At 39.7% G+C, this 12,558-nt stretch overlaps 1 protein-coding gene across 8 annotated transcripts in view; it reads left to right on the top strand.

The window, feature by feature from the left end:
• The first annotated feature begins 11,446 nt into the window (after positions 1 to 11,446).
• The window catches only part of AKAP9 (A-kinase anchoring protein 9), a 153,807-nt gene continuing 152,695 nt past the window's right edge, over positions 11,447 to 12,558 (top strand). For all 8 annotated transcript variants that reach the window (XM_086696380.1, XM_086696349.1, XM_086696391.1 and 5 more), the window contains exon 1: positions 11,447 to 11,745. In XM_086696380.1, coding sequence (XP_086552506.1) covers positions 11,698 to 11,745 — 48 coding nt within the window. In that variant the 5' untranslated portion in view covers positions 11,447 to 11,697. The remainder of the gene's footprint in view (positions 11,746 to 12,558) is intronic.

The following is a 12,558-nucleotide window of genomic DNA, read 5'->3' as shown; positions in this document are numbered from 1 at the left end:
TCTATCATGGGAGGTTAGAAAAGAGGATCAAGTTGGGAAAGGCTTTTGAGTAGCCAAACAACAACACCTGCTAAAATGAATTTCAAATTTTTAAATTTTATGATGAAACTTAGGTTTCATTCTTTTTTTTTTTATTTTATTTTTAGAAAGACAGAGATGGAGAGAGCACCAGTAAACACACAAGCAGGGAGAGGGGGAGAGGGAGAAAGAGAGAATCTCAAGCAGGCTCCACATTCAGTGAGGAGCCTGACACAGAGCTCGATCCCATGGCTGTGAGATCATGACCTGAGCTTAAATCAGGAGTCTGACGCTCAACTGACTGAGCCACCCAGGCGCCGGGGTTTCATTCTTTTTATTAAAAAGTGCTGGTTATCTTGTTTCTCTTATTTGTATATTACTGTTTGAGAGGCACAAAAAATTCCAAGGTAAATATAAGCTTTAATTGGAAAGAAACCAGTGAAAAAAATTTTAATGAGAAATGAAGCTGTTTGCTTCACAATTAAGAAAATTTTCTTAAATTACAATATATAAATTGTTTGAAAGAGAAAAATAAAAAATAAAATTATGAAATGTGTAATTGGAATACTAAAAAATATTGTCCAAAACTGCACTGTCCAATATAATAGCCACTAGCTGCATTTGCCTACTTAACATAAAATAAAATAAAATAAAATAAAATAAAATAAAATAAAATAAAATAAAATAAAATAAAGTAAAATAAAATAAAATAAAAATTTAGTTCATCAGTTTCATTAGCCTCATTTGAAGTATGCAATAACTGCATGTGGCTAGTGGCTACCATGTTAATGCAGATATAGAATATCTGAAATATATAGAATATTTCTTCAGTCATTGTGGAAAGTTCTATAGGACAACACTGCTCAAGAAAGAGGGACAAGATAACAAATAATAATTATTTGCCATCATTGGAATAGAATCTTAATTGATTTGGAGAAATATAAAAGAGTGGTGGGTAATTTTACTACAGAAAGATTTAGCTAATAGATTTGGAGAACTAATCAAAGAATGGTGGGTGGTTTTACCACAGAAAGATTTAGTTAATATTTAAGTGAATATTAGTGCCAGAGAGGGAGAAAGAGAGAAGTAAAATTTTTTTTTTCAGTAAGTACTTATTGAGCACGCATCATGTGCCAGACTTTGGGAGTATAGCAATGAACAAAATAAACAAAATCACTGTTTGGGGGGCATTTCTGGCATGAGATGGAAGACATAATAAACAAATGACACCAGGTAATGACAAGTGCTATGAAAAAAATGAAACCAGGCAAGGAATGAAGGAGGACATTTTTATAGAGTATTCAGGAAAGGCCTTCTCTGATACAATGATAATTGTGCGGAGACCTGAAGGGTATTAGAAAGTGAGCGGTCTGGCCACCGGCAGAAAGAGCATTCTAGGCAGTGGGAATATCAAGTTCGAAGACCCTGAGTCAGATAACACTTGGCTTTTTGAAAAAAGGCCAATGAGGCCAGTGTGGCTGGATCAGAGTAAGTAAGACAGAGAGGGTAGATGAACTCAGAGATGAAATCTGATATGCTTTATGAGGATTTGGGATTTTACTCTAAAAGATATGGAATGCAATTGAAGGATTTTGGGTGGAGGAATTGATATGGGACTTATATTTTATAAGGATCAGTCTGACTACCATGTAGAAAATATACTGTGAGGAGGCAAGGGGAGAAACAGAGAGGCCAGTTATGACCTGAGCAAAAGTCAAGGTGAGAGATCATGGTGGCTTGGACCAGGGAGGTACTTGTGGAAGTGAGGATAAGTAGCAGGGTTATGGATATATTTGAACACAATTTACATTAGACTGAATAAGAGTCATGAGAGAAAGAGAAGGGACAAGGGTGACTCCAACATTATTGGTCTGAGGAACCCCTAACGTAGAGTTACTATTTACTGGGAGAGGGTAGACTATTGGAACAGCAAGTTTGGACATATTTAAATGTATATTGCATATTCAAGTAGAGTTATCAAGTAAGTGATTAGATATTTAAAGTTGGAGTTCAAGAGAGAGTCCAAGCTGGAATTATATGTAGGCAGCATAGAGGTGGTGTTTTAGGCAATGGCACTAGGTGAGATCACCAAAGTAGTGAGTGGAAATAGAAGAAAGATCTGAGGACTGACTTTGGGCACTGAAGCATTTAGAGGTCAGGAAAATAAGGAGGAAATAGATGTGAGCATTGGATTTGGCAACATGTTGGCCATTGGTGACCTTGACAAAAGCAGTTTGGGTAGAGTTGTGGGGATGAAAGCTTGCTCGCCACTTCTAGCCCCAATGGCACGAAGGTCTTGGGAAGAAACAGCTTCCACTTAAGAAGACTGCAGGGAAAGCAGTATGGTAGGGGAGAGTAAGTTTCAGCAGATGAAAAAGCAAAGGAAAAGATCAGAGAAGAGGTTTCAGATATTTGAGATTTTGCTGACTATACTTGGTGAGTTCCAAAAGGCACATTGGAAAAGTTTGATTTGAGAGATGAAAGAGAAATAGTTGGAAAGGAAGCAAAAGATAGGGGTTGTATTACAGAATATGTGAAAGGTTCTACCAAGTTTTAGTTTAAAATAAGAGGAAGAGATCCCTCATTGGGAATGCTGGCCTTGGAGAGCCAAGACAACCAGACTTTGCTCCAGGCTCCTTAGCCATGTTTGTCTGAAGTGGCCTTTAGCACTGTACTTCCTCCACAAGAACTGTGATTAGCTGGCTGTGTTACTGCAGGACTGGCATGGTGTGTGTGTGTTCTTCCTGTCCATTCACTGTGGGTTCCAGGAGAGGTTGGAGTGTGTGTGTGTGTGTGTATTTTAGAGGGAGAGGCTAAGAACCTTTGGACACAGGAGTCACGCTCCCTCCGGTTACTGAACTGGTGGGCATTTCCTGAGAGAGGAGTTGTGTGTGAATTGTCTCTTGGGTCTCTGGGGCATTCGTGGTGTTAGAGGAAGATGAGGGACCTAGAACCACCCAGCAAGTACCACTGTGGTTTGTCAGCTGCTAAACTGGAGAAGCATGTGCCCTACAGAGCAAGCTATTGCCTCCAGTGTCTGCAGGACCCTCCTCTGCTGTGACAGCACTGCTGCCCCAGGGGCAGTGGTGTTTTTCAAAGGGACCTATTGTAGCCACTCTATGATCACAAGCCTTAGTGTGACTCAACACTTGTGGGCTTTCCATTCTGTCTATATCTATGTGCATAGTAACACCTAATCTGGCAGAGGTGGGCAGAATGTCTTCACAATGTCATATTGCTACCAGATGTCACACTGGCCTCTGAGGAAACTGTACTGTCTTGTTTCTACATTAAGTACGTAGTCACGTGAATATACTGCCATGTCACTGTTAATATTACTAGTTTTATACTTGGAAAATGGTACTTGCCTCTTTTAAATCTTTTCCCTATTTAACCTCCTTTTTCCCATCTCAGTGCTCCCTTCTTAATTGAACAATAATGTCTTAAAAAGCAATTAAGTAATTAAATGTCTCTAATCTTAAAAAAAAAAGTGGAGAATTAAAGCCATTAACTGCATGATTCAGTCATTTGCTGTGCTCAAGTGTTCTAGAGTATTGCATTAATTCTCTTGTTTAGGTTGTATCATGCAGATACAACTTCCATAAATTATCAGAGATAAAACATATGGAATTAAAGAAAGGGAATCAAAATTGCATATAGGCTTTGTGGATTTGTTGTTTCCACTACTTTCTCATCTCTAGTTACTAGAGGCTCATACATGATTGATACAATAATTTGGACTAAAATTCTGTTCCATATGGAACAGAAATTATGACAACAAGGATTGAAAACCAATACATGTTTTTCATTAACAACAGGTAATTGGAAGAAAACCAATCATGGAAAGTACAGCAATGCCAATCATAGAATGTGTGATCTGTTTCCAATTTTATGTCTTCACACCTAAGCCTTTTTAATTTTTTAATTGACTCCCTTGGTCTGTCTAGGTGGGACTGAATTTCATTGATATACAAATCAATATTCCCTATTACATAAGAACGCAGAACTAATCAGATGTACATGCTGGAAATGAGGACAAATTCGGTGAAATCATTATTTATAGCAATAGATAAAGCACAACATGCTTAAAAATACTTATTTTATTTTAGAGAGAGCACGTGTGCAGGGGCGGGGGTAAAAAGAGAGAGAGACAGAGTGAGAGAGAGAGAGAGAGAGAGAGAGAGAATCCTAAGCAGGTTCCATGCTCAGTGCAGAGCCCAACACAGGGCTTGATCCCACAACCCTGGATCAATCGAATTCAAGAGTCGGATGCTCAACTGACTGAACCACCCAGGTGCCCCTTAAAAATATTTTTATATAAATGAGTTGTATATCCTGTATTAATAGGTTTCTTTAGAGTTATTCAGGTCATGAGTATCCTTATGAATAAAATGAAAATCAAATATTGATTGGCAATATTCTTAATCAAAGACTTTACAACCAATGCTAAATCATCATGCTAAATATACTGTTTTTATATATAAGGGTTGGAAAAATAAATAATGCCTTTTGAGTTATAAAATATATTCTATGAATACCATCTTTATTAGATTTTCACTGATTAGGACTCTTGTGTTTTGCCAACCTGGTGTGTTTGAAATAGTGTCTGAGTATAGTTGTAATTCACATTTGTTTTATTATGAGCTAGATCCAGCATTTTTCCATATGTTAAAGAGCTATTTACATTACTTTTTCTGTGAACTGTTAATATATTTGTCTGTTTCTCAAACATAGATTTAAAGACTACCTTCCTTTATTAGAATTATATCATATATACATTTTGCCAAATTTAAATTCTACAGCAAAATCTATACTTAAAATGGTAAAAAAGAAATGCTAATTTCATATCTGTGTTGGTAATGTATTTAGCATTGCTTATATAATAGAATCTGTCTCAGTCTGTTTGGGTTATGCTAATAGAATACCATAAACTAGGTGGTTTACAAATAAGAGAAATGTATTTCTTGCCGTTCTGGAGGCTTGAAGTCTGAGATCAGGGTACCAAGGTGGCTGCGTTCTGGTGAGAACTCTCTTCTGTGTTGTAGACTGCCAACTTCTCATTATATGTTCACACGTCAGGAAACGAGGAGGGGACTCTCCAGAATCTCTTTTATAAGGGCACTAATCCTATTCATGAGGGCTCTGCTGTTGAGACCTAATCACCTATAAAAGGCCCTACCTTCAAATATCATAACAACACGGGTAAAATTTCTACATATGGATTTGGAGGGGGACACAATCACTCACCTCAGACCACCTGCATCACTGACACAGTAGGTTGCCTATTAAATGTGCAGATTCCTAGGTCCCTTAGGTCTGAATCAAGCCTTCTGACCTAGAAATTTACATTGCTGATAAGCACTCAATGTAATTCATACGCATATTAAAGTTTGAGAACCCCTATAGTAGTAGAAATCAGCAAATGTGGACGTCAAAAGAAAGCCAGTATAGCAATACTTAGACAAACTAGATTTTAAATCAAAGACTGTGACAAGAGATGAAGAAAGGCACTACTATATCATAATAAAGTGGACTATCCAACAAGAAGATCTAACAATTATAAATATCCCCAACATGAAAGCACCCAAATATATAAAACAATTAATAACAAACATAAAGTAACTCATTGATAGTAATACAATAATGGTAGAGGACTTTAACAGCCCACTTACATCAATGCACAGATCATCTAAGCAGAAAATCAACAAGGAAACAATGGTTTCGAATGACACACTAAGCCAGAAATCTGGACATTAACAAAATATCAAAAAAAAATTTTTAAGCTACTATAGAAATGTTTAAAGCTTGAGGTTAAAATCACTCTTGTAAAGGAAAATCAGCAAACTTTATAATTCTAAATCAATTATATCTGTAGACTTTGAAGTTCTATATTTTAAACCAGTAACTTAGGGTATTTTCTTTCAAAAATTAGTACTGTCATATCTGAGTTTATCAATATAGATGTCAGATTCAATTCCTTCTAATACATTAACTCTTTTAAATCTTTAGATAGTTTTTAGTACATGATTGCCAGAGAATTCCAACTGGTATTCTAGTCATTAGGTTAGAAAAAGGAGTTTGTGGGGCACCTGGCTGTCTCAGCTGGTGGAACTTGCAACTCTTGACTTCGGGGCTGTGAGTTAGAGCCCAGTGTTGGATGTAGAGATTACTTAAAAATAAAACCTTTTAAAAAAAGAAAAAGAATTTTGTGATGATTTTTGGCTGATAACTTATTCCAAGAGACTCGCTAGTAAAGTTTTATAGACTACACACACACATGCACACAGAGGAGTATATAAACACATTTCAGAATTTTCTTCCATACCTTCACAGAGGTGAATTCTATTCCTGGTTTCTTGGATGAATGATGAGAGACTGGAAATTAATGTGAAAATACATAGTGAAAATATATATTAATTCTGGAGATACACAAAAAGTTCAAATATTTTATATTATTTTGCTTATAGTTTAAATAGAATACTGTTTAATAGATCTGTTTGTTAGGTTCCTTAAAAATGGAAAGAAAAGTTATACTCAGATCACCTTTGGCAATGGAATTTTAGTACAAGGATTTACTGAGATATAAGGTAGCCCAGGACAATATTCCTGAGTCAGTTACTCCAGGAACTTCCCAGACTGGAAAGTATAGCGTGATAGGTCTCATGGAAAATTGGAATCATGCCTATATTCTCTTAGTTCATAAGGCATTTTTACTTTAGAGAGGGAGAGAATGTGAGTAAGCCCCTATACAACCATTCAAAATGGAGTGCCAAAATTGGTTAGAATTTTAATGCCACACCAACACAGGAGTTCAGCCTCCTTTGTGTCCAGTCTTCACAGAGGTTCAAACATTTGTAGCCCAGGATGAATAGGCTGGTTTCACTCAAATCTAACACAAGTCATAGCAACTCAGAGCAGTTTGCTTAAGGAGGACATCATAAGTATAGTGGGTATTCAGCATTTCACAAACACGGCTGAAACAGAAGAGACACTGAAATACTAATTGTTTAAAATTTCCTTTCATATTTAAACTAAATATGTATCTTGACTCTAAAAACTACATGGACCCTTGATACAACTCTTTTGGAAACTCATATAGCTTACATTTTTTGCTTGGCAGTATTAAAATCCTTGAAGATCTGAAAATACAATATATTCTATTCAGTAATCAATTGCAATGTCTTGGATTACTGGTTTATAATTCCATTTTGATGATAGTAACACCTTAGGTTTCTCATCATGGGTTTATTAAGCCACTTTAAACAAGTACTAATTTCATGAGTCATGAATAATCTTTTGAAACTTAAAATATTAAGCAAAAATGTCTTAAGTTTTACTTAGTACATTCTGTAAGTGTGTACTGATTTTGTTTGGAGAAGCGGTTTAGCAAAATGGAATAACACTTAGATCAGGGATCTGGGACTAGGACATGGTAGGACTTTTCCTACCTAACCATGCAATTTGGGCAAGTTATTTAATCTCCTAGGCCTTTGTTTCTTATTCTACAAAATGTGGAAGATAAATCACTATTCTTCTTCCTATATTCTTTATTATATATACTTCATTTCTATTAATAAGTAAAAATAACCATTTTTGGTTTTAGCATTTAATGTCTCCTTTTTTTCAGTTTAACCTTAATTACAAAGGGCCCTAGTCACTTCTGGAAAATAAACTAAATTGTATGTCCTGTAAATATTTGTCTGACGAAGCCTGTGACATTGTGTATGGATTTCTGGCATTGCAGGAAATGTGATTCAGCAATCAATGCATGGGGAGCCCCATGAGCACCTGTCCGACTAGAATGGGGAGTTGGTGAAAGAGGGGAGTTGGAGTTATGAGGCATAGTAAAACTGGGATAAGTTATGGAAGGCTTTGAATGATGGATTTAGGAATTTGAAGTTCATCTTACATGCAATAGGGAGTCATCTTTTAAAAAAAATTTTTTTTAATGTTTATTTATTTATTTATTTTTTTTTTTTTTTTTTTTTTTTTTTTAAATTTTTTTTTTCCCAAACGTTTATTTATTTTTGGGACAGAGAGAGACAGAGCATGAACGGGGGAGGGGCAGAGAGAGAAGGAGACACCGAATCAGAAACAGGCTCCAGGCTCTGAGCCATCAGCCCAGAGCCTGACGCGGGGCTCGAACTCACGGACCGCGAGATCGTGACCTGGCTGAAGTCGGACGCTTAACCGACTGCGCCACCCAGGCGCCCCTAATGTTTATTTATTTTTGAGAGAGAGAGAGACAGAGCGCAAGCAGGGGAGGGGCAGAGAGAGAGGGAGACATAGAATCCGAAGCAGGCTCCAGGCTCTGAGCTGCCAGCACAGAGCCTGACACAGGGCTTGAACCCAGGAACCGTGAGATCATGACCTGAGTTGAAGTCAGATGCTCAACCGACTGAGCTACCCAGGTACCCCAGGGAGTCATCTTATAATGGAGTGAAAGTTGTATCTTAGAAAGGTAATCTGACAGTTATGGGGATTAGTACGTAATGGGGAGGAATGAAGCCGATATACCAGTTTAGAATCTTCCAAAGTTTTCAAAGTGTGAGATAATGAGGGTCTAATCTACCATGTTGACAGGGGGAAAGGAAAAGTTGAGAAGGAATTAAAATCTGGGAAAGAAGGCAAAACAGGGCATGTTCCTGATAGATATGATGGATGAGGTAGAGACTAATACAAGATGTCTCCAAAATTTTAATTTGAGGAAACTGGAAGAAGGTCATTAACTGAAATAGAGAAGTTGGAAACGTCGCTATTGGAGGGAAGATCTTGAGCTTTGTTTTAGGCAATTTGAAGGGCAAATGATGGTGAGAAATGTTTAGTGGCATTGGTAGCTGGTAATGTCTTCTAATTAGGGAAGAAGCAAAGCTGTAAAGATTGACAAAATGGTGAAACAGCAGCATAGATACTGTATTTGGTTTAGCAGAAAAATATAGATGAAAGTTTTGTCTGAATAATTTTTGACCAGATTATAATAACAGTTTAATATCATACAATCTTGTATCTGCATAGAAGACCTGTCTCCTGAACTCCAGACTTAGCCAATTGATGTCTTTGTGACATCAATTCTTGGATACCTAATATGTGTCTATAACTTATGTCCAAAACTGAACTCTTGGTCTCCTCCAAATTTGCTTTTCCCCATCTCACTTACTGGCAATTCCATCGTTTGATCAGGCCAAAAACATTGGAGTCAGCCTTGATTCCTCTCTGTCTCAAACTTCACATTCAACATACAACTCCTATGGCACTATTAGTTGCATGTTCAAGATATATCCAGATTCTTATTTACCATCACTGCGACTGTCCAAACTCCCATTATCTCTTGTCTGGATTACTGCAATAGCATTCAAACTGATCCCCCATAGGCCATCCTTATAACAGCCATATGTACTTTAACAACATGTGCCAGATCATGTCACTCGTCTCAGCATTCTCCAATGGCTCTCTGTCTCACTAAGAGTAAAAGCCAAAGTCCTAATGACCTTCAGAACTCTATAGGATCTGGCCTCCTGTTACTTCTCTGACATCATCTCCTACTGTTCTCTTGGATCACTCTACTCTAGCCACCCTTATTTCCTGCTTTTTCTTTAATATGACAGCCATGTTCTAGCTTCAGGGCCTTTAGACTTACTATACCCTCACTTATCCCCATGGCTCATTCTCTCATCTCTTTCAAATCTTTGCCCAAATACCTTCTCAGGGAATGGATGAATGAATGATGTGAATAGGTGCCATCAGGAGGCATCAGAGCACTAGTGCCACATGCCCTTCTAACAGAAGTCAACACATAATTACCTTTCAACATTTATTGAACACCTATTACATATAAAACAGATGTGTATGATTGGCCGGTGTTAGTGAAGGGAAACGTTGAACTAATCTTGTTGCTTTAGAAGGTTCTTGAACATATTTAGCACATACTGGAGCAAACAGCTGACTTCTGTAGTCACTGAGAGAGCAGTATCTATTAACAAGCAAATATCTTGTCAGATAACCTAGGGCTTCCACCTTCTAGGCAATCAGGATCTACAAACATACTGCTTCAATCCAGGCAGTAATGAAATCACTGCACGATTATAACACCTGGTTCTAGTCCCAGGTTGACTCTTAGCTTTGATGGGTGACTAAATTACTTCTCTTATTGGCTCAGTTCTTTTATTCTTATGATAAAATATCTAATCTCATCCATTGCCCAATTCAGGTTAAGGCAACAGGTTAGTATACACTCAGGTGTTACAACTGGCACATAGATGTATGCATTGTGGAGTTTGAGAATACAAAGTCTTTTTTAAATGTAAGAATTTCGAAATTAGAGCTATTTAAAACTAGTCTTCAGGTTGTGGTAGACTTTAAAACTTTAATCTTTCCACTTTTAATCCTATTTTCACTAGCACCACTTCTGTGGTTGAACTCATAGCTTATTTTAGTTCACGCCTGCTAGTATTTGAGTCCACCCTAGCTCAAAACAAAGGAGAAACATGATCAGCCTGAGTTGTCAACCTGAGACATTAACATGTGTAGCTCACCTCAGAAATGCCTTTGAGGGTAAGAGAGGCAGTCACAGATATTGACTCACATATATTAACAACCCTTCCAAAACTTCCAGGTAAGCCGAGGGAGAATCAGTAACTTGTTCAAGGTCATTCAAGCTAGAAAGTGTATACTGGCTTTTGTTCCCAACCCAGGTTCCAAAGCCGAGGTTCCTTTCAGGACATCATTGCTAAGAGGGAGATCCAAAGAGGAGTGGAAGGAGAATAAGCTATGGTTGGATACTTGTAAATGTGGTGGAGGGAACAAAGAGATCATAAAATCTATTTGGGGCGGCGTGTGAGGTGGGCCTTGGAGGATAAACCGGAGATTGGGCAGGCCGGTGTGGGGAAGAGCGAGGCGCTTTCAGCTAACGAAGTAATGAGAGCTGCTGGCCGATCTCCCAGTTCTTCGACTGGAGGAGTCGTTCTAGGTTGAAAAAATAACGTCCGGTGGTTCTTTTCTTCTCCCCCTACCCAGGTCTTTTCCTTTGGGGCTTTTCAACGGTCACCGACTTCACCGTTAGGCATATATTATTTTTATAACTTGAAAAATCTCCATGTTTTAAAAAAGCGACCACTGAGTCCCTTGCACAGTGGGTGGAGATCCCGCCAGACCCAGGCACACCCCCTCTCTCCCAGCTCCTTAGCCCGGCTGCCACCAGGGGAGCGTTTGTCCCCGGGGAAGGGCGCTCACCCCTGCGGTGGTTTTTGTCTCTGGGAGCCGGGGTCCGAGCAAGGGTTCTGGCAAGGGCGGTCCGGGCCTTGGCTCGCCAATCTGGCGGGGGCGGGGCGGCACGTGGGGCGGTGCCGCGGGCGCACCTGCCCGGCGCGGCTGGGCTCCCGGCGGCTGCGCGGACCGACGTCTTCCCTTCTCTATTTCCCCCTGCCTCCCGCCTCCCGCCTCCCGCCTCGCCGTGTGTTTACGTGGAGACGAAGATGGCGGCGACGGTGACGGCGTTGCCCGTGCGGCTGAGCACGGCCAGCCAGTGAACTCGTAGACTGGTTCCACTTTGGGCGGAGGGAGCGCCAGGCCCGGCCCTACTCCCTGGGACCGCGGAGGTTGCGGTCCCACCTCTGTCGGAATCGACCTTTCCTTTTTACCCCCGACCTTCCCTGTGTTCCCCCAGCCTTTTCTGCAGAGGCCATGGAGGACGAAGAGAGACAGAAGAAACTGGAAGCCGGCAAAGCTAAGGTAAGAGAGCCGGAGGCTGCTGGGCCCGTGGTGGGAGGCGGTGGCTGGAAAGGGGTGGGAGAGGGCCTGGGAAGCGGAGATCGCAGTCCCGGTTCGCTGCCCGGGAGGGAGGTGCCGCAGGATCTGAATTTTCCCCTTGCCTTCTTCTTTCCCTTTTCCAATTAAAAAAGCCTGGTATTACTACCTAGCAGAGGATACTTCCGTGATGATTGGGTAGTGTGTCTTCTTTCTTGTGAATGCCCAAATTAAGTCCCCTCCTTTACTGTATTGCTATAAGCTGGTATTTATTGCTTCTAAATCTCCAGCCTTTCAGTTTTAGGGAGTTCCCTGGGTAGTGCAGGCATTGTGCTTTTCAGGGTGGGGATTTAGAGCTTTTCTTTATTTGGTGGGGGATTTGTACGCTGATCATCAGCTTAGCTTTCTTTGGTGGCACGCTGGCACTCTTGGATATGTGATTGGCCTGTGACAGCTGCGTTAGCAGTGGCTTGAGTGTGCCACAAGTGCCAGCTGTGAAGTTCGCGTTAGGGGTGTTTTTAGAAGCGTAGCTTTGTATACTTGTGTTTGGAGGTCTTTGTCACGGCATGCGCTTTTGTATTGTGTGGAATGTTAATGCAGTCTGTGAATGGAACTGCGGGAGACGAAAGGTTCCATATTATAAGCAACACCTATAGAATTCCTTCTTTAAATAATTGAATTGTTATCTATGTCTCTATGAGTCCCTATTTTATGTCTGTGTGAAAGAAAAAAACGTAAAACAATACAAGACTATGCACAGGTACTATTTACTGGGCTTCATGAAAAATTTAATATAGT

Source organism: Puma concolor, chromosome A2 (assembly GCF_028749965.1).
Source record: "Puma concolor isolate L17-30 chromosome A2, mPumCon1.1.hap2, whole genome shotgun sequence".
Classification (NCBI taxonomy): Eukaryota; Metazoa; Chordata; class Mammalia; order Carnivora; family Felidae; genus Puma; species Puma concolor.
Note: the sequence above shows the minus strand (reverse complement) of the source record. Positions and strands in the feature narration are given on the sequence as shown.